This window comes from Lipotes vexillifer, unplaced genomic scaffold (genome assembly GCF_000442215.2).
Source record: "Lipotes vexillifer unplaced genomic scaffold, Lipotes_vexillifer_v1.1 scaffold1362, whole genome shotgun sequence".
Taxonomy (NCBI): domain Eukaryota; kingdom Metazoa; phylum Chordata; class Mammalia; order Artiodactyla; family Lipotidae; genus Lipotes; species Lipotes vexillifer.
In genome coordinates, this window is record NW_006777552.1 from 956,937 (window position 1) to 979,647 (window position 22,711).

The window sequence follows — 22,711 nt, forward strand, 5'->3', positions numbered from 1 at the left end:
GGTTGGGTAGCAGTTACTTTCAGTTTCAGTTGTCTTCATTTCCAACTCACTTTCAGTTTCAGTTGTCTTCATTTCCAACTCACTTTCAGTTTCAGTTGTCTTCATTTCCAACTCACTTTCAGTTTCAGTTGTCTTCATTTCCAACTCTCATGTTCCAAAGAGCCTCAGCAGCAAAGCCCACCTCATCCAAGATCCAGATAAAATTGACTTAGATCCTTTAAGTTAAAAACAAAAGACACATAGCAAAGTAAAACAAAATGATGTGGTTAGGCAGTGGGACTACACAGTGTGAGTATATAATTTATGAAATTCATATTTATGGTCTTATGACTTTATTAAAGCTTTTTAAATTGGAACATTTAAAATATGCCTCCAAATAGAACTGAGTAACTTTGAATCACATGAGGTTATCATTCAGCTTCAGCAATTATCAAAATAAGGTCATGGTCAATTCTGTTTTTACCTGTATGCTGCTTCTCTCTCCTTTCTGTTTGTTTTAAAGTAAAGCCCAGATATCATATAGTATTATCTATAAATATTTGAATATGTGTCTTTAAGTGAGGAAGGATTTTAAAAAAACATATAATCTAACAATATTATCACATTTAAAAAGTAGGAATGACTTTTTAATATCATCTAAATATTTAGTCAGTTTTCAGATTTCTCTCATAAATTTTTTATAGTTGTTTTTTTTTTGAATAAGGATTCAGTAGTGTTTGTTCTCTTTCTGTCTTTTCTTTCTTTCTTTCTTGTTACTTATTTGTTGAGATAACAGATCATTTCCTGTAGAGTTTTCCGTGTTGTGGATTTGGCTGCCTACATCCTGATGTGTTACTTAACATACTTCTTTGTCTCTATACCCCTCCTACTCCCATATTTGTTATAAATATCTACTTAGATACAGAGGCTTGATCACATTCAGGCCTTCTTCTTTTTTTGGGGGGAGGAGGAGGGTGGCAGTGACAAGAATACTTTACAGGTGATGCTGTGTATTTCCTATTGCATCACATCAGGAAATGCACAGTGTTTGGTTGTCTAAAATTGATGAGTGAGCTATCGTAAAGTTCTTCAGTAGACTTTCCCTTATTTATTTAGCAGCCATTGATGATCATAGCTTAGATCTGTTGTTTGATTAAGGGTTACAAAATGATGGCAATGTAATTCTATTATTCCTTTTGCATTTATTAGCTGGAATTCTTCTATAAGGAAGAAATCTGTCTCGTCAACTGTTTGATACATTGAAATACAGTTGATGCAGGATAGTTTTTTGATTCTTTGCCTTTATCTTTTACTTTTTTAAAAGCCTATCTTTTGTATACTTGTACTTTTTGTATCACATTTGCCCATTGATATCAAATTAAGTATGAAGTAAGTTTATTTTGAACCTTGTACTAGAAAGAATAGAGTTCAGGTAATGAGATATAATCTGATTTAATCCACTGTTGTATGATGTATCCCAGGAAGTATATTACATGTCTATTACATGTGAAACTGCATATACATATATACATGGACTTCCCACCAAGGTTCAAAACTTGCTAAGTGTTTATTACCAAAGTTATGAGATATACCTATGAATGATTATATTTCCTATGTGAATTTGATACATTTTAATTTTTATTTCTTTATAGCTTTTGGACTTCTTGGATCAGCATCCCTTTTCATTTACTCCTCTAATTCAGAGATCACTGGAATTTTCTGTAAGCTATGTGTTTACAGAAGTTGGTGAAGGAGTTACATTTGAACGATTCATTGTCCAGTGCATGAATCTTATTAAGATGATTGTCAAAAATTATGCTTATAAGCCATCCAAAAACTTTGAAGGTAATGCTTTACTGGTAGTTTTATTTTGTTCACTTCCTTATTTTAATCTAAGCGTGAAGCTATTGCTATTTTTATGTAAGTTGTTTGAAATTCATTTATTTAAGTCTGAAAAATAAAATATTGCTGGGACATGAAATAGAGATAAGGATTTGAGCCTTTAATATGTGAATACCAGCTTTTAAAAACCATACAGTGCATTTAGTAAACTTTCTTTTGCAACACAGCAGAAGATCAGTTGAAGCCCTCTGGTAACCACTGCAGCTCATTTGTAGGCTGTATTTATTTGTACAATTAAAACTTTTCTCTGACCTTGTATAAAGTGATTTTGCTTCTAGACAGGTTAAATTGTTTGTTATATTACAGTTGACCCTCCAACAATGAGGAGGTTAATCTGAGTATAACTTATAGTTGGCCATCTGTATTTGCGGTTCCTATGCATCTGAGGATTCAACCAACCACGGACCGTGTAGTACTGTAGTATTTACTGTTGAAATATCTGAGTGTAAATGGCCTTGCAAAGTTCAAGGGTAAACTGTATTTGGAATTCATTCATGCACATGTATATCGAGATGAATGAGAAAGTCTTGTAGGACAGAGAGAGAGATACATAAGTAACTCACTTCAATGTGGTGTGATAATATAGCATGGAAATGTACAAGCTATAGTGATAAGACAGAAGCAAGACTGATGTGTGTGTGGTATGAATAAAGGCAAGAGCATCTTTGAGATTTGTCCATAATATAAATGAAAATTTATACACCACTATATAGGAGGTATTTTTTAATTTAAGTTACATAATCCAACTTGGGTAGAATGTCTGTACAATTAACTTGGAAATTTTATTTTTCTAGATAGCAGCCCTGAAACTCTTGAAGCTCATAAGATTAAGATGGCATTCTTCACATATCCCACTTTGACAGAGATATGTAGAAGATTAGTCTCTCATTATTTTCTGTTAACTGAAGAAGAACTGACAATGTGGGAAGAAGACCCAGAAGGCTTTAGTAAGTATCCGTTTTTCAGTCTTTGCATGGTTCTTTTCCCCGTTCCATCAATAGATATCATTTATTTGAATGACAGGAATAATAACACTGTATCACTGTATTTTAATGTAGTACTTTTGTTCTGAGAATCTTGGTTTTTAAAAGTTAGCTTATCATTCTCTCTTTATTAGCCATTAGTACAAATTGAGGAGAAAATGAATGCATGTTCAAGTATATAGAATTTTTTCCAAAAAGATAAAATTTTTTATATGTTACGAATATATCCTGTAGTTTAAAACAAAAATATAAAATTAACTGTCTTTCTCTATTATCTTTGTGGTTCATTCTGTATTATTTTTTATTTGTAGAAATTTTTACTTCAGAAAGAAGTTTGGAGATGAAAATTTCTGAATTGCCGAATGGATTACCTATTTAAGTTTTAATTTAAAATTAATTTTTTGATGATTAAAATGTTTTTATAGGAGTTCTTTTTATCTATATGAATTTTAGTACTAGATAGAATATCAGGTCCTTTGCTACATAAAATCAAGGACTTGTGTGCCTGATAAAGTACCTGTGTGTGAATAAAGTGTTCGTGTGTGAATTGCTTCAGCCATGGTCAGACGTAGGCTAGATTTTAACCTCTCCTCATCCCTTTGGCTGGATGTCTTTGTGTAGTTATACACGTGTTTCCAATATTTTTAGAACACCTTAAACATTTTTGTAAGACTTATCTTCTTTCTTTTTTTCATTTAAAAATATTTTAATCCATTTAGAAAATACAGCACTACACTGTATAGTGCATATTTTGTTTTTGCTTTTTCTCTTAAAGTCTTATGCTTCTTATTGCTTTTTTTAATGCCATAATATAATATTGTAAGATAAAACACTGAATCCCTAGAGTTTTAAAAGTCCCTGAAGTATTTTACTTTAAATATAGGAAATTTATGGAAAATGACTAATCATTTGAACTTGTAAAACATCATTATTGTATGAAATGATTCTCAGGATTGTAATGATAGTGTATCAGGTAATGTCACATACTCTGGGAGTGACAAGTACTTTGAGCTTTCCTCTATACAGAGTTCTTAATGAAAGTGAGAATCCTTATGGATATGAGCACTTGATAGATGACTATTATGTACACAGATATGATCTGTAGGTTATAGTAAAGAAATCTTTGTAAGGCCTTGTGTTCCCAAGCATGCACTCTCAGTGTTAATTTAAAGCAGTTCACAGCTATATTATATTAATATTATTTAAAGTCTTTGTTTTCCAAACTGAGATTTTGGAAGCATCATTATTGCATTTGTGGAGAGCATCATTTGTTATATTTTTAATTGCAGCAGTGGAAGAAACAGGAGGAGATTCTTGGAAATACAGTTTGAGGGTGAGTATTGATTGAAAGAAAAATTCATAGGGAAAAGTTTAATGCTTCTATAACTCTTAGTAGAGAATGATACTCTGTTGAAGATTTCAAGCATTAAGTCAGACAGGGAACATTTATTCATAATTGCAAGAGTCCATATTTGAGAGGAAAGTACTTAATTAAATTATGAACTTAGATCTGAAATTTTTGTTTAAGTTGGAGCTTTGCAAACTGAATTTTTCTTCATTTTACAAATTGATTGGGAAATAACTGTCATTGCAGAAGTAGGAAATGTTTTTGCAGTGAAAGCTACCTTTTTTTGGCTAGAATGATGTTTTTCCTCCTAAGTATTTCAGTAATTATAAAGCCTCTTTTGATACATTATTTCTCTTACTATCTAGTATGATTCTCAGAGACCAGCCCATTGCTTTTAGTTATAGAATGCTTTTTAAATATACATTTATTGATAAGGGCAACATTTGAGGAAGATTTATCAAATGTGGTCTTTGAACTATTCTTTTTGTTGTGTTTACATAATTTACGTAATTTGCCATTATTTTCCTAAGTGTGTTACAGTTTTTAGTTTCATAAGCTTCCATAGAAAATATTAGTACTTAAAAGTTTTTTTTTTTTTTTTGCGGTACGTGGGCCTCTCACTGTTTTGGCCTCTCCCATTGCGGAGCATAGGCTCCGGACACGCAGGCTCAGCGGCCATGGCTTACGGGCCCAGCTGCTCCGCAGCATGTGGGATCTTCCCGGACCAGGCACGAACCCGTGTCCCCTGCATCAGCAGGCGGACTTTCAACCACTGTGCCACCAGGGAAGCCCACTTAAAAGTTTTTTAAAAAAATTTGGCTGCTTTAAGTTTTTAAAACTTTCTCTTAAGGAAAATGTTAAACATATTAAAAAGTAGAATAATATCATGAACTCTTCTGTATTCAAAACCTATTTTATCAGTTATCAACTCATGGCTAGTCTTGTTTCATAGAAGCACTCTTTTACAAACCACTTAGATTATTTTGAAGTAAATATCTGAGATGACATGTCATTTCATCTGTACATATTTCAGTCTGTATATCTGTAAGATTCCTTTTTAAACATAAAGCACAATACCCTCAACATTTAATTATACTTTATATTATGAAACATCTAGTGATTCAATACTTTTAAGAATGAAAATGAATCATTCTTTTTATTTGTGGTTTCTTTTTGTGTCTGTTAAAGGAAGAACAACTCTGGTGAATTGAATTCATGAATTGCTGTTGTTACTTAAGTCATTGCCAAGAAAATATACAGTTTTTAACATTAAATCCTGGACAGTCATTTATAATTCTGTAAATGAATGTGGCTCCAGATTGTTTTTTAGATTTAAAGAATTATTAATTAAAAATGTAAATTTCTCCTCTTCGCAGTTTGGTGTTTCGGAATGCATAATACCAAATGATTGAAACAGTGAAATAAATGTTCCATGTTAATAATTAAATTATTAAATTTGATTTTATTTCTGACTGTGTTTACAAAAAACAGCAATAAACTTTTTTTCAAAAAAACATCAAGAATTGGAAACAGAGTTTTAAGAATGAGTATTCTTTGCTTTAATGTAGAATTAATCAATGCAGTATACCATTGTTTTCATTAGAAATTTTTTTCCCCCAACAGCCATGCACTGAAGTATTATTTATAGATATATTCCATGAATATAATCAGACTCTTACTCCTGTACTTTTAGAAATGATGCAAACACTTCAAGGTGAGGTATATTTTGTGATACTTTGATTTATCTTTTAATTAGTGTTCAGTAAAATATTTTGAGTGCCTACTATGTGCAGTGCAATATTTCCTAGGTCATATACTAGACATGAATTTGAGAAAGACAGAATGTGTGCTTTTCTGAAAGAGTGGCCTTCAAGATAGAAAACAAGAATGGGCAATTCACAAATGAGATAGGCCTTGAATGTGGTAATTAGATTTTGCTGTGGTAAGCATACTAGCAGCATAAACAAAATAGCAATCAAGTATATTGGTTGGAGAAATAGTCTATTTGGAGCATGCTGTAGGAAGTAGTGGGAGAAAAAGTTAAAATAATAAATGTTGTTAGCCTTAGAATGGTGGCAGTGGGAATGGAAAGAAGGTAATGGATTTAAGAGAAAATGATGAGGTGAAATTTGTAGCACTTGATGATTGTACTTTGTACACAAGTAATTAAATTTTTTAACTGTCACAAGTGATTTATCATTTTTTAAGTTATTTTTATTATCAGAGTGTAGTTGATTTACAATGTTATGTTAGTTTCTGCTGTACAGCAAAGTGAATCAGTTATACATATGTCCACTCTTTTTTAGATTCTATTCCCATATAGGTCATTAGAGTATTGAGTAGAGTTCCCTGTGCTACACAGTAGGTTCTTATTAGTTATCTATTTTATGTATAGTAGTGTGTGTGTGTCAGTCCCAATCTCCCAATTTATCCCTACCCCACCCCCCTTTCCCCCTTGGTAACCATAAGTTTGTTTTCTACATCTGTGACTCTACTTCTGTTTTGTAAATAAGTTCATTTGTAAAAAGTGATTTATCACTGACTATTCTTCTCTACTGTAAATTTCAGAGAGGAGGCCTTGAACACATCTGTGTTGTTCACACCTTGTTCCCAGTGCCTAGCACACTCAATAACTGTTGATTGACTTTTGGCAATTAACTGACTGCTGCGCAAGGGAAAGCTATCAAAGACTATCCTGAACTTTAGAGTCTTAAACAGGTTACTTGATTGGTTTGGGCAGGAGTCACATTATAAGGATTCAAGTATTGAGTAGGTGGTAATGTAAGGAAATAACAGCAAGAGAATCTCCTGTAGAGAAGGAGATTCCTGATCTTGTTTGTAGTATTATAAAGGGTAGCTCACTTTTTAGGCTTTTGTTTTCTCAAAAATTTAATAGAGTATTCCTGCTTAAGTTATAAACCAAGGGAAGAAATGAGCTATCCATCAAGTTTTTTGTGTTTGTTTTTAAGGATAATTTGAATATTAATTGTATTTTCAGTTTTTCTTGAACCACTGTAGGAAAGTGGGTAAGCTAATTAGGTTACACTGTGGTAAGTTGCTCTATGGGGTGGTAAGGTTTTCAGTAATTTGAGTTATTTTCTTTCTAGTTCTGGAGCGATTTGCTTATTTAGGGCTGTACTTAACTCTAGTAATTGGACTAGTGAGCTTAAGAAATCATATTTAACAGCAGAAGGGTGCTTTGATAAACTTGCTAGAAAACTTTCTGTTCTAAAGAAATATACTAAGTAAACTGTATTTTTTCCTGTCTTTCTTAACCATGGTAGTCTCCTTTCTGGAGAGTAGTGCAGAGACTGCCAGCTTTTATTCTGAAGTTTTCACATTATGTAATGGCTCTCGTTTTTCTGTTTGTACTTTGCATTTTGTTGTTAACCCTTTAATGTATTGTCATAACCTGGTTTATTTTTTATGTTTAGAACTTCTTGTGTGAATTGCCCATACTTGTTCTTTTTTCCTATTGTGGGATTCATCTTTTTATTCTTTCTAAGAATTTTCTCTTATAATCAGGGTATAATACAATAGTTAGCAATTTGGCATATATTTTTCTAGAACGCTGCTTGACATAACATTTTCCATATATGTTATAATGATTTTTTAAAATTGTAATATAGCTTTACATGTTGTATCTGTGCTCTCTAACGGTGATGGTAACAAAACTTAAACTTTCTCTTTACACCTACATGTATATTTAATATCACAAAATATATTGTACTTAATGAATTGAGAAAATAACAAATTGAGTTTAAATATCTTTTAAAAACTAGTTTTATTTACGTTTGCTGATACTTATTTTTTCAGGGCCCACTAACGTGGAAGATATGAATGCACTGTTAATCAAAGATGCTGGTATGTTAAACGAAAATGATTTAGAAACATTTCTTCAGAAGATGGTGTGTCTCTTTTGTGGCAGGTGTTATGCTGGGAGAGTTGGGATGCAAAGATACCTAAAATTTAGGAGCTGCCTGCTGGTGGAGATAGCCAAGTAAACAGACTGTTGATTATAACATAGTATCAGTTGATTAATGCTACAATAGGTGGTAATTATGTAGTACTGTGGAAAACTACAAGGTAGTTTTGGTGTACCCAGGGAAAGGCTCCTAAAGAAGTGTTCTGTGCGAACACAGGATAAGTGAGAGTTAATAAGGGGGAGGGGGTGGTTCCAGACAGAAGGAGCAGTAGGGACAGAAACTTGAAGGGAAGAGGAACAAGTCCAGTTAAGTTTTGAATTGGGTGTATTTTTGTTTAATTGGAACATGGAGTTTAATGGGTTGTGGTGAGAGAAGAGGCTGGAAAGAGGATAATTAGGGACCCCATAGCATAAAATATTGCATCTATTTGGAAGCAGATGTTGTTTTTATAATTTGACTTGAATATTTTTAAATGAATGTAATTTTCTGTTTGAAAGCACTGAGTATTTAAGAAAAACATAAAGTAACTTAAATAATGTTTCTAAAATGTCTGTTTAAATAATTTCCCAGATTAACATATTGTAGATTTCTCTCTATTAACATATTGCATATTTCAAAGTAGTCCTTAAGGCTTATTTTCTTGCATAAGGACAATTAGCATTTTGCCCAGTATTTGAAATTAAATTTTTTCTTCTTAGTGTATAATGCTGTTGGATTAGCGGCTTATGAGCTGTTTGACAGTGTTGATTTTGATCAGTGGTTTAAAAACCAGCTTCTTCCAGAATTACAAGTCATTCACAATAGGCAAGTATAAAACTCTGTGTTTGTTATATACTTATTTCATCTTCTTATTGATTTTCTAATGAAGACAAGAAAGCATTAAAATTGCTTAAAATTTTAAAAAAGTCATAGTCTGACTTAGCTGATAGTGTCCAGTGTAGAAAGGAATAAGACTTGTGAATCTTATAACTGAAAAATAAGCAAAATTGTTTCTTGTTATTTTACTTCAAAAGTGAATTGTGACATGTATGAAGTATTTGATGTTACATAAGCTAGTTTGCAGGAGGAAATTTTTGTTAGTTTTGTTTTGTTTTTTTGTTTTTTTTAATTTATTTTTTATACAGCAGGTTCTTATTAGTTATCTGTTTTATACATATTAGTGTATACATGTCAATCCCAGTCTCCCAGTTCATCCCACCACCCCCCCCTCACCCTCCACCCCCGCTTTCCCCACTTGGTGTCCATACGTTTGTTCTCTACATCTGTGTCTCTATTTCTGCCTTGGAAACCAATTCATCTGTACCATTTTTATAGATTCCACACATATGCGTTAATATACGATATTTGTTTTTCTCTTTCTGACTGACTTCACTCTGTATGACAGTCTCTAGGTCCATCCACATCTCTACAAATGACCCAATTTCGTTCCTTTTTATGGCTGAGTAATATTCCATTGTATATATGTACCACGGCTTCTTTATCCATTTGTCCGTTGATGGGCATTTAGGTTGCTTCCATGACCTGGCTATTGTAAATAGTGCTGCAGTGAACACTGGGGTGCATGTGTCATTTTGAATTATGGTTTTCTCCAGCTGTATGCCCAGTAGTGGAATTTGCAGGAGGAAATTTTATGCAAAGGTAACAGAAGATGGAGATCTCTGAATTCTAGAAAGAAATTGTGTACAAAAGGAAGCCAATTGGAGACTTAATAGAGGCTAGGCCGGCTGCCAGAAGTAGCCTAACCAAAGTAACATCCATCAAAGGTGACTGCCTTGGGATCACATGGAGAGAGCATACTACAAGTCTTTGGGGAGAAGGAGTTGCAGAGACACCATGGCAAAAAGTATTTGGACACACTTTAGGCTTGTATTGAGGTGCCTAATTCAGTAGTACAGATCTATCTGACATTTAGTAGGGTTTTTGCCTAGTTCTTCTCTTGCATATACATTTAAATACTTGCCTAATTATTTTAATTTTAGGTACTGAATGAGTAAAATGGAAGGGAAAGGGTCTTTCATAATTTTTAAAATTTTTCTTCATTTAAAATTAGACGCCTAAAAAAAATTCCAAGATACTTTTTTCTTGTTTTGAATTGTGCAGTTCTAGTGATTTATTTCTGTAGATGAGGTACTTGTCAGGATGCCTAGCATATAGTCATAGATCAGTTAACATATCTTGACTACTTTAATAAATGAATAGAAAACTATCTATATATGGATCATTTTATAAATATTTAGAGCCATAGAATTGTAGAGCTGGAGACACTTTAAAAGTAATTTTGACCATTAAGTAGCTATCCATTCAGTTATTCAGTCATTTATTCAATCAAATACTTTCAGCACTGGAACTTGCTGTGTCCTGTAGAGGCAGTGGTGAATAAGATGGGCTTCAATTCTGCCCTCAGAGAGCTAGTGAGCCTCTGATGGAGAGAAAGCCTTTAGTAGGGAGACACATGTTCACTTTGATTGTCCTTAAACCCTTATAGGCTGTTTAGTCTAGACTGATCAACCATGTATTAATTACATGTTGAAATGATAATATATTGGATATATTGCAATAAATAAAAATATTAAATTTTCACATGTATCTTTTTACTTATTTTAACGTTGGTACTAACAAATTTAAAATTGCATATTTGGCTTGCATTATATTTCTTTTGGACAAAACTGAACTAGACCAGTATTTCTCAAACTTTAATGTGCATATGAATCACCTGGTGATCTTGTTAAAATGCACGTTCTGGTTTAGGTTATCAGTCTGGGTCAGATTGTGTGATTCTGTCACACTTCCAGATAATGATACTTCGGTCCAGGAACCACACTTTGAGGAACAAACTGGCTCCTATTCTTAACTTTGCCCAGAAGTGACTGTCATCTTGGAATTTGAACCTTTCTGAGCTTCATTCTCTTTGTCGAGAACAGAATGTTGAATGTGGTAATCCCAGAGATCTCAGTCCAAAATTAAAGGCTCTGTGGTTCCTTCCTTTACTCTACACAAGTCTTGTTTACTTCCACCTCTGGGACTTTGTTCAAATTGTCCCGGTCCCCTGAAGTGGCATCTTTTCAGTTTTTTGCCCCAAATGCTATTTATCTTAAAGACTGTTCAAATCCCATCTCCCTCTGCCTGCTCTTCTCTCTTTTCGTTTCTGCAATCCTAGTATATAGTTTTGTGGTCTTTAATTCTTTCAGGTATGTTAAACATTTTGAAAGCAGGGAATACACTTCTTTTGGAACTTAGTGAATAATTCTTTTTACGTGTTTAATCATATAAGATTATAATTTTCTAAAAAATGTGGTATATTCATTAGTTTACTACATTTTCACCCAGAAATAAATATCATCTTGCCACTAAAATAAATATAATATCAAGAAGAGACTTTGTGGGTGGAATTCTTGGACACAAGTGATTTTTCTCTTTGCCTAAAGAACCTTCCTTTTCTTTAGCAAAGATGGCCATAGAGAAACAAATATATGTACATGTTACTGTAAATGTTCTATAACTTAAAAAATACAAATTATTTTGGTAATCTGAGTCACAATTTGTAATTGGGCACCTTTTACAAAATTAGAAACTTTAGCTGAAATCAGTATAAATTTATATGCATATTTTATATGTCTAGAGATTTCTCACAGTGTTCTGAAAATAATCTTTATGAGATTAACAGAATTGGAATTGGAAAATTCCTTTATTATTACTTTTTGGGGCCTCTCCAGCCTTAGGGTTTGGAACATTTGCTAGTTATACCTATTTAGATTAACTTTTTCTGGTTAATTTAAGGAACAGAAGTGGACTTGGTTTTTATGTACATAACTATGTTGTAATTCTTTAATACAAAATAATCAGATTTACAATATATCTGCCTAAGAATTTTCAGTTTTTTAAATCAGAACTTCGTTAGTATTTATACTGTGGTACATTTAAAAGTGCTCTTAAACTTTTATATTAAAATGCATATTGTTTTCTTACTACATTTTAGATTTAAACAATGAAATATACAAAATGAAATAGGCTTCTTAAAATATGTAACCTTTTAATTTCATGATTTTCCCTATCTAGGTATAAGCCATTGCGACGCAGGGTGATTTGGCTCATTGGTCAGTGGATTTCTGTGAAATTCAAGTCTGACTTAAGACCCATGTTATATGAGGCAATTTGTAACTTGCTTCAGGATCAAGACTTAGTGGTATGTTGCTTCAAAGTTTTAAAAGAGTTATTTTTATAAGTTTAACATATCTTAAAGTTCAAATTCAGAAGTGGTTTATATCTTTCTTTAGAATGTTGGTGGCCTTTCAGTGCTGTAGTTATTCCTTGGTGAGTAGTTTGATTTGAGGGAAAAAAGTCCTTTGATTATTTTTTGCCCTTCTCATCACTACTAAATTAAAAAAAATTTAACCAAACTCTACTAATCTAAAATTATAATTTTTTAATAAGAATAAAAGAAGGCAGTTTTTAAAAAATCCTTTTATAGCTTTACGTGTCCTTTTTCTTATTCAGGATAGAATTTGTCATTTTTACATTTAAGATAACACCATAATCTGTTTCACCCTTACTATTGATTTTTTCTTTGTCTCTCAGTTTTGAGTTTTTTTTTGTTTGCCTTTGGAATTGTTTATTTTAGGACTTTATGTATAGTGTTCACATAATATTCTTGATTTCATGTTACTGAAAGCTTGATAATGACGTCTTTGTTGCTTCTTTTGTTCCCCTTCAAGGCAAGTAGGTTTGCTGCTTTATTGTATGTCATTTACTCAGAGGGTTTTTTTTTTTTAATATTTATTTATTTATTTGGTTGCACCAGGTCTTAGTTGCGTCAGGCAGGCTCCTTAGTTGTGGCATTGGAACTCTTAGTTACGGCATGAATGTGGAATCTAGTTCCCTGACCAGGGATCGAACCCAGGTCCCCTGCATTGGGAGCGTGGAGTCTTATCCACTGCGCCACCAGGGAAGTCCCCAAAGAGGTTTTTTTTTGCAGTACGCAGGCCTCTCACTGTTGTGGCCTCTCCCGTTGTGGAGCACAGGCTCCGGATGCACAGGCTTTGCGGCCGTGGCTCACAGGCCCAGCCGCTCTGCAGCATGTGGGATCTTCCCATACCGGGGCACGAACCCCTGTCTCCTGCATCAGCAGGCAGACTCTCAACCAGTGCACCACCAGGGAAGCCCGCCAAAGAGGTTTTTTATTCTTTTTATTTAAAAAAAATTTTTTTTAAAAAAATATGGAACGCTTCACGAATTTGCGTGTCATCCTTGCGCAGGGGCCATGCTAATCTTCTCTGTATCATTCCAATTTTAGTGTATGTGCTGCCGAAGCGAGCACCAAAGAGGTTTTTTAAAAGAAGTTCAACATAGTGTGGAATAGTATCCTCCCCCCACCCCACCCCCACTGTTGGTGCTTTATTTTATGCCTGAGTAAATATTTTCATGACTTACTGTACATTTTCTTTGTCTTGTGCTTAGGTTTGACTCCAGCATAGTCTTTAAAAAGTGAATCTGGTTGATTTTTTTTCTGAGCTTCAAATTATTTTTAGAGAAAATTAAGTGATTCCACCACCACCCCACCCAAATTATGCTAAGATCTTGTTTAATCATTTCTCAATATACCACCTTTTAAAAAAATTTCGAACCTACCCGATTATCCTGTTTTTCAGCAAAGGCTTGGGTCATACTTTTCTTGTTTTCACATGTGTGCCATGATAATATAAACTACTTTTAATGTTCAACAAAGGAAAACATAATTAGAGAAATTACGAAATTAAGAAAACATTATAATTGCAGAAGCAGTGATACATTCTAAAAGCAAATAGAACTGATTTTCGGATTTTCTACTTAAATGTTACCTACCTTGTGTAAATAATTGAGAATTTACTCTAAATATCATTCTGTAATTATTAAATAGTTTAAACATCTCATGCTTAAACAAGAGAATCCAGTTTTATTTTACCATGTTTAAATTCTTAGAAGTTTGTTAATATAATAAAACTTAGCTGTTTCTAAGAATACTGTTTGCTGGAATTAATTTACTTTTGTAATAGCTTTAGAATAAAGCATTTGTAAGATTTAAGTTTTGTTTTCCTAGTTGGAAATATTATTTGCTGTTCTATCAGTGGTATCAGAGAGAAGACATTAAATGCTTTATGAAAGTGTTACAGAAGATTTAAATTTCAGGTCAGTTTTCTGTGGGAAAGAGAAATTTCTTGGATCTTATATTCTTTTTTTAATGAGTTTATTAGGAGAGAAGTGAAGAGAAAATGAGTCATTTAGGTCAGCACTTTAAAAGCAGAACATTAAATCTATCACATCAATAAGCATTATTGGGGGAAAAGGGTTTCATGGCCAGTTAAGTTTGGAAAACACTGGACTAAATATTCAAATAATCCTCTTTACTGTAGGACCCATAAGAATCTTTAAAATGTACATCTGTGTAGTGACTATCCAAGATGACAAAAACATTAATATCCAAGGAATATACTTTGAGGAAATGCTGCTGAAGATACAGCTTTTGCCCTTTTCCTGTATGTCTTCCGGTGGCTGCATCTCATTTTTACACTTTTACAGTTTTGTCCTGCCAGAATTATTTTCTTATAACTTCTTAAGAAGACAGTGTTTTGTAAGACACTAAGTTCATGGTGCATACATTGTCTCCCCCCCGCTTTTTTAAGTACATTTAAGATCAGTAGTATATAAGATGTACTATTCTAATTTCAACCTGTGAGAAACACTGGCTAATGAAATGTGGGAAGATACCTTATACATACAGACATACACAACAATGTACAAACATTCAGACATACATGTACAAACATACATGAGTGCATTTATATGTATATACACATACACACACAAAGTATATAGATTCTGATGAATCTAAATCTTCTTTGGCTTTCAGAGTCTATGTTCTCTTGCTTGATTGCTGCTGTTATGGAGTTGGGATACATTTAACTAGTTGTCTATGTGGCTTCCTAGTCTTATAGCCGTGTTATTACAAGGCTTGCTGTGGCAGAATAGAAATAGTGCAGCAACTGGAGAAAGCAACTTCTCCAGTTGGTATAGGACTCTATAAATTTTTTTTTTTTTTTTTTTTTTTTTGAGCAGAGGAAGGTTTATTGCAGGGCCAAACAAGGAGAATGGGTGACTTGTGCTCAAAAACCCCTAACTCAGGACTCTATAAAATTTTATAATGTCAAAAGCTACTGTGTAGAGTAAATAGCTCTTATAGTTGCATGATAGTCTTGTTTGATCTGGAGGAATATAATGCAAATTGAGTGAAATTTTTTTGGTTTATTTGAAATAGTGTTATAACTTTTCATCAGTATTTAGCAATTAAAGCTTGATCTAGGCATAATGGGCAAGCATTTATAATATTGCAGTATTTGGAAACTTTTTTTGTAATAAATGTTGGGAATTTTGATTCGGTTTAAGATAATGCCACTTTGAAAATTTTAACTTCTAAGCTTCTTTTTTTTTTTTTTTAAATTAATTACTTAATTTATTTTTGGCTGCGTTGGGTCTTTGTTGCTTCCTGCAGGCTTTTTCTAGTTGTGGCGAACGGGGGCTACTCTTCGCTGTGATGCACAGACTTCTCATTGTGGTGGCTTCTCTTATTGCAGAGCATGGGCTCTAGGCGCTCGGTCTTCAGTAGTTGTGGCATGCGGGCTCAGTAGTTGTGGTGCGTGGGCTCTAGAGTGCAGGCTCAGTAGCTGTGGCACACAGGCTCAGCAGCTGTGGCGTACAGGCTTAGTTGCTCCGCAGCATGTGGGATCTACTCGGACCAGGGCACGAACCCGTGTCACCTGCATCGGCAGGCAGACTCTCAACCACTGCACCACCAGGGAAGTCCTCAAACACATATTTTTGATATTTCCTTCGGAAATTACTGGGTTGGCCCAAAGTTCGTTCGGGTTTTTTCCACGACATCTTACCCAACGTATTTGCTGAATATAAGTGAATTTAGAATTCATTTTGTGAAAACACAGACTAACACAGTTTAAAACCTGTAACAGCTTTTTGAGACACAAAGGATGGTCAAGTGGGAAAACTCAAAACTGAAAGAAAGTGTGACAGAACTGGGAGACCCATAAAAGGCAGAAGAGTGGAAAGACAGGAGAATTTCAATGTACCTTGTAAAAAAATACCTCTGCCCAGATCCCAGATTCAGTGTACCTTGTAAAAAATACCTCTGCCCAGATCCCAGTGGGCCTGTGAGCCATGGCCACTGAACCTGTGTGTCCGGAGCCTGTGCTCCGCAACGGGAGAGGCCACAACAGTGAGAGGCCCATGTACCACCAAAAAAAAAAAAAAAAAAATGTGTTTGAGACATCAAGGTATTAGGGCACTCTAAAACCAGGAAGAAAGGTAACTTTAGTAACTTTCTTATAGTCCATTTTGGTTTTGTAATGATGTGTCTGGTATCCATATTATATGAAAATGAGCTTTAGAATGTTTTTCTTAAAAGGAGATGAAAATATGGAAGGTGCTTTTTATCCTTTTAGGAAAGTTATTTACATGTGTATTTCAGAAGAAAATATGTAATTCAGTGATCTTGACTGCATAGTAGAGTAAAAATAGTACCATAATAGTACCAAGTAATAAAAGAGCCAATAAGTAGGATAATATTATTCATATTAGTATCTCTTTCCATGCCTAGCATGGAATCAGAAAATTAGAAAATGTTTATTGAAAGAGTTAAGAGAAGGATAAAACATTATAAAATTATTATTCTGTTTCTTTTCAGCAGAGAAATATAATCTATTTCATAATTATTCTCTCATGTTTGCCTTACTTACATTTTCCTGGTGGTCTTAAGTCCCTGAGACATTGCCATTTATTTCAGGTCCCAGCTCCATGCTCACTCCTCTAGTGTGTGGAATTCCCTTCACTGCTGTGGGCAGGCTGTAGTAGTGGTCAAGCATTAGGCTGCTCCAAGTCTAGAACTCAAATCAGCCACCCTGACAGTTATGCCAAGGCTCATTCTCATGCTGGACACCGAAGTTTCTGGTTACTCTTGCCTTTATGTAGCAGTCTTCTTTGGAAGTAGTGTTGACCTGTGATTTCTTCTTGTTCATTTCTCTGTTGCTGTCATGCTTCTCTGGGATTCTTCCAATGATTCTGATGGCTTGATGGCACTTGTTTGCCCCAGTATGGAATTAGTTTGTTATCTTCTTAGAAGTTTTTGATGTTTCAGCTGAAGGTGTAGGGTAGACTCAGGCTGAGTTACAGTCTGGATCTGGTTCTGGATACTTCGGGTTTCATTCTCCTTCAAAAAGCTAGGTTTATTCTATGAAAAGTTATGTTTGGAGTTTGGTTAAGGGAAGATTTTTTTTGTTTTGTTTCGTATTCTTGCATTTATTTATCAAGTATATATTGAATCATGTCTTGGAAGTTGTGTTAGACGATCTTCTGCCAATATTCTGTCACAGTCCCCAACTATTCATTCTGTAAATTCAGGTCCTGATTTTTTTTCCCCTTGTGAATTGCTGCAAAGTTCATTGTCTCTATGCAGTAAGTACTTCCTATTTCTTTTATAGCTCAGGAATAGCTAATTTTGTTCTTATTTGTGTTTGTCATATTTTAAATGCTCCTCTCTTTTCTTAAACTGTGTGCTTTTTGTTTTCCCTTAAGATACGGCTTCCTAGTCTTGCAGTTAAGCTAGAGTGCATCATGATTAATTTCATCTTTTTCTTTGCATGCAGTACTGCACTGACTTCTTCCCTTTGTTGGGAGGGAAAACACAGCTAGTTTTCATTCAGATATCTCTTTCCTATACTTATTTATGTAAATGTCATCGTTATGGGTTAAATGCATCTCTGGTCCTTTTGTGGAGGAAGATCAAGAGAGATTTAAGGGTTAGTGTGCTGACAGTTTGATTTCCTTTTGGGGGGCACTTTCAAGTCCTGGTGTTTGTAAATTCAATTATTGCCACAGTGCCAGTTATATGCCTTACACTGTACTAAATGCTGACAATTTGAAGATGACTAGAAATAGTTCATGTCCTCAGGGGGATTATCCTGTTCTTAAGCTCTTCACATTAGCCATTTTTATTGATAATTATTTAATATCTGGGTGTTTTTTTCCCCCTGCTAGATTGTAAGCTTTTTGAGGACAAGGACTAGGTGTGTCTTACTCAGCTTTTTTTCCCACAGCACCCAACACAATGCCTGGGAGTTATAGTTCCTTGTTGAATATTTTTAATTGCATGAGTATGTCATCTTTTCATTAGGTCATTTCATAGTAGAGCACTTGGCATAGTGCTTTGCATGTATTGGATAATCAGCACATTTGTTAAATGATTTAAAACTCTAGAAATATTCATATTACCTTTAGAAACAGTGAATAAAAAGAAAAGGCAGGTGAGAAAACATCTGCACTCTAGGCTCTTAGAATCTGTGGATTTGGAACTAGAGTACTTAACATTTGATGAATATGCCTAATCAGCACCTCAAGACCTCAGAAGCTCCTATAAAATGATCAAAACTGTTTCTTTGTGAAAAATGGCTGCAAAGGAAAAACCAATTGCTGTTACAGGTGTGGGAAGCATAGCAGCATCTAAGAAAGTAATGGCTCTTAGCCAGGAAATAAAAGTTTTAGATACATTATTTTACAGAGCAGTGTATAGCATTTAATCCTGGCTTGAGTTCACATTACTTGGTGTGGAAACTGAGTGTGGTAGCCCATGCCCATTTAGCTGGTCAAGTCACAGGTAAAACTTGAAAAGAAATAGGAAGATTATGCTGTCATGATATGATTTTCCCAGGTAACATGCTGATACACAAAGAAAGTGTGATTTGTCAAGGTCAAGAGCTTGTACAAACCTTTCTGTATTTGTGAACTTTGGGACTTAGAAAATATCAGACTTTATCTTTTGGTTATTTCAGGGACTTCCTGTAACTGAGGTTACAAATGGGAATTTGTGTGCTTTTTCCTCCTCCCTCTTCCTTCTCTTCTCCTCCCTCACTCTTCACTTATACATCCACTGGCTTCTCCAAGCCCACCCTGCTTTCCTGCTTCTCTTCTCTGCTTCTCAACCTTCCCTTTCCCTCTGACACCATCTTCACACTCTTTTCTCTCAGTGCCATACTCTCCACAGTGTTATGGCAAATTATTTTTCTTCCTGGAAGCACTCACTGGATTAAAGACTCCTTTAAGCAAATTATGGGAAACTGAGAAGGGTGGGAATTGACACTGTTTTACTTTTTCTTTTTAGTCCTTGTTAAATAAGGAGAATGTCCTTTTATTTTTAGATGTTAATGTACTCTGTGACTTTAAGTAGAGAAAGTGATTTGCAATAAATTTTTTGTCATTCATTATTAATGATGTTCAGTAATTCTAGAATGATTTGTAATTCACGGTATACTTTCTTTTAGGTCCGTATTGAAACAGCTACCACTCTGAAGTTAAATATCCTTTAAAAACTTTTAAAACACTTCATTGCAAAGAATTTTAACACTTTAAAATTGTTACTTATTTTTAAAATTAATTTATGAGGTAGTTTAAAATGTGATTTTGGATTGGTTTGTTGTATTTGGTTTTTACATATATTTTATCCTGATAAATTTCATATATTCTGAATTTCATATATTCTCAGTATTCCTTAACTGCTCTTCACCTGTTGATGATTTTGAGTTTAGAACAGATCAGTTTCTACCGGTAAGAATATTTATTTCTAGGTTTTATAACAATTTCTGCTTATGTCTTTTACAATGTTGTGTTATTTTATAGCTGAAATTATATATGTAGTATCAGTTATTTATTAAAGTTTCATTGAAAAGTATATTAGATTTTTTGGAAGTGATTGCTTTTATTGGTAACTTTAATTTGAAATAGTTTACTTTTATTCTGCTTGTTTTTTGTTTAGTTATCTTGTCATCTATTTTGGAGTGGACTGCTGAACTTTTTTTCTCACAGTTATAAAACATAGTAATTTCATTTCATGTTTGTCTGTTACTTTTCATCCTTAGGTTATCCCCCTCTGTTGTCTGTGTATGTATGTCTATCCTACACTAGATTGCAAATTACTTGAAAAGCAGAATACCAAGTCTTACTCATTTCTTTTTTTCCTTCACTCAACTCTCAGCACCTAGTGTGGTGTTTTCACATAATTGGTACTCAGTGAGCTCTTGTTAAATATGTCAGTAAGGTTGGGGCGTTAGTGTTTGTTTTTCTTGAGAGGACTAAACAAGAAGAAAACTTTATGATAAAATGTCTACCTATATTTCTTATGGGGTCATAGATGGGAAAACTTGTAGAGCACAAATTTTTCTTTAATAAAAGAATCACTAGGTATTTTTGGATGAAAGAAATATGTTTTACCAATCTATGTAAAAATGAACCAGATATGTGAAAGAACAAATGTTTATGTATCTGGCATCCTGTGATTTGTTAACTCCTACTATAATTTTCAAGATATAGGAGTTAAAAGCCAGACATAGGATTTTTGTTTTCTATTTCCTAATCAGAAATATTCTGTTGTTCTTAGAATTACAAGTATTTATCTACAAAAGTTTATATCTCTGCGCAGCATCTGTTAAGGGCCACATTAGACAGCTGGTATGTGATTGCAATAATGGCATTCCTTTTGCTTTAATGAATAGACTTTGCAGAACAGTAGGCATATGTGGGAAATGACAATGACAAAGCGCTGTTAAAAGTTGGGTTTAGCAGTGTAAAATTTAAACACAAAACGTTTAGATACAGTTTTCCTCTGAAAACATTACTCAGTGTCTAGATGAATTAAATTCTAAAATGGACACATTTAACAGCAATAAAGAAAGAAATCACTGCCCTAAATATTGGCACCTTGATCATTTTGAAGTTGTATAGGTAATGCTAAGGTTTTGTCTATTTGTCTTGTATTGCTTTGATATTATGATTTAATTTTATTTCTTATTTCTGTATGTAAAAGTTTTTACATTTCTATTCCAAACTTTTATTTTTTCTTTTTACCTACAGTATTTGGAAACCATGTTCACACTACTTTTTCAGTTACTGCAGCAAGTTACAGAATGTGACACAAAGATGCACGTTTTACATGTCCTTTCTTGTGTGATTGAAAGAGTAAACATGCAGGTAATTTTGTTGTAAAGCATGAAAATAGCTGTTAGAGGAGTAAGTAGAGTATATATAGAATTCATTAATATCTTTGCTTTATATATGTTGTTTAAGTGTTAAAACATCATTAAAATTCTCATAGGTTGCGATTTCAGTTATGTGTCAAAGTTGACATTTATGCTCGAGTTTTTATAAAATGACCTAAGAAAATTAAAATTAAAAAATAAAAACTTGGATCAGCAATGTAGAGGTGTTTATTAGAAAGCAAAATTATATATCTCTTAGAAAATTCAGTTTATATTTAATAATACTTCTTAAAATTTAGTGTGTTTGAGTGCATAGTCACAAGTGTCTGTCAGCAAATGCAGATATTCTCAGAAGTCTATTATTTGTACCTTAAAAATTGAGTGTGGGGCCTCCCTGGTGGCGCAGTGGTTGGGAGTCCGCCTGCTGATGCAGGGGATACGGGTTCGTGCCCCGGTCCGGGAGGATCCCGCATGCCGCGGAGCGGCTGGGCCCGTGGGCCGTGGGCGCTGAGCTTGCGCATCCGGCAACGGGAGGGGCCACGACAGTGAGTCCGTGATTGGTTTAATATAAAAATTACATGTAAAGTTCTTAACAGTAGATTATTATTTAACTGTATTCAGCTTCCCTTATCACTCCTAATCTTTGTGAAAAATTGATAATCCAGGAATCACAGTATAATTTTCTGTAATTTCTTATATCCAAGTTTACCAGTGCATATTTTTATTTGAAAAGAGCTGAGTAAATCTGTGAGGTATTAGGGAAAGCGAGTCCACAGTCCTGAAGTCTACTCCTGAATTCATTAGTGAATTCTGACACCTTGAACCTGTTTATTAATTCTAAAGCAGTTGATGAAAATTGCTGTCAGTTATTGAGTAATGACAAGTTTCCAACTTCTGTGCCAGATGATTTGCATTTACTTCTCACTTAATCCTCACAAAAACCTTTGGGTGGGAATTAGAATGTATTATCTCAAACAATTTGAGGCTTTAAGAAACTTACCAAAGTTCAGACATCTGAGTGGCATTGACAGTATTCAAACTCAGCGTTATAGTATGTTAACAGCAGTTGCAGTTTTGAGTGACCGTTGATCATTTTGAGCAGATCTGAGTCCTGGTGTCTCAAAGTAGTAATATCTTACAGTTTTCTTAACACTTGGGATTCTTATTTACATTATTTCATTTTGATATTGGTTTATAAACAACATTGAGAGAGTTTGGTCATTGAGACTGTTTTAAACTTATTTCAAAGTACCTGTCTCTGCTCTTTATCTTGAGCAAGGTCTTTAACCTTGTGTCCCCATGTATAAAATGGTAAAGTTAAAGATAACTCACAAACACAAAAAATGATTTCATGAGTACGAAATTATTACAGATGTTCTGTATGCTTTAGATCACTATACAATTGCAATAAGTTGTTTAAAAATTGATTATATAGGGCTTCCCTGGTGGCGCAGTGGTTGAGAGTCCGCCTGCCGATGCAGGGGACACAGGTTCGGGCCCCGGTCC

General features: G+C 34.0%; 1 protein-coding gene across 1 annotated transcript in view; it reads left to right on the forward strand.

The window, feature by feature from the left end:
* IPO11 (importin 11) overlaps window positions 1–22,711 on the forward strand; it is a 200,350-nt gene that overhangs the window by 55,925 nt on the left and 121,714 nt on the right. The window contains exons 10-19 of the mRNA XM_007451173.1: window positions 1,632–1,824; window positions 2,676–2,828; window positions 4,154–4,197; window positions 5,836–5,926; window positions 8,029–8,076; window positions 8,837–8,942; window positions 12,195–12,321; window positions 19,496–19,529; window positions 19,738–19,778; window positions 21,081–21,197. Coding sequence (XP_007451235.1) covers window positions 1,632–1,824; window positions 2,676–2,828; window positions 4,154–4,197; window positions 5,836–5,926; window positions 8,029–8,076; window positions 8,837–8,942; window positions 12,195–12,321; window positions 19,496–19,529; window positions 19,738–19,778; window positions 21,081–21,197 — 954 coding nt within the window. The remainder of the gene's footprint in view (window positions 1–1,631; window positions 1,825–2,675; window positions 2,829–4,153; window positions 4,198–5,835; window positions 5,927–8,028; window positions 8,077–8,836; window positions 8,943–12,194; window positions 12,322–19,495; window positions 19,530–19,737; window positions 19,779–21,080; window positions 21,198–22,711) is intronic.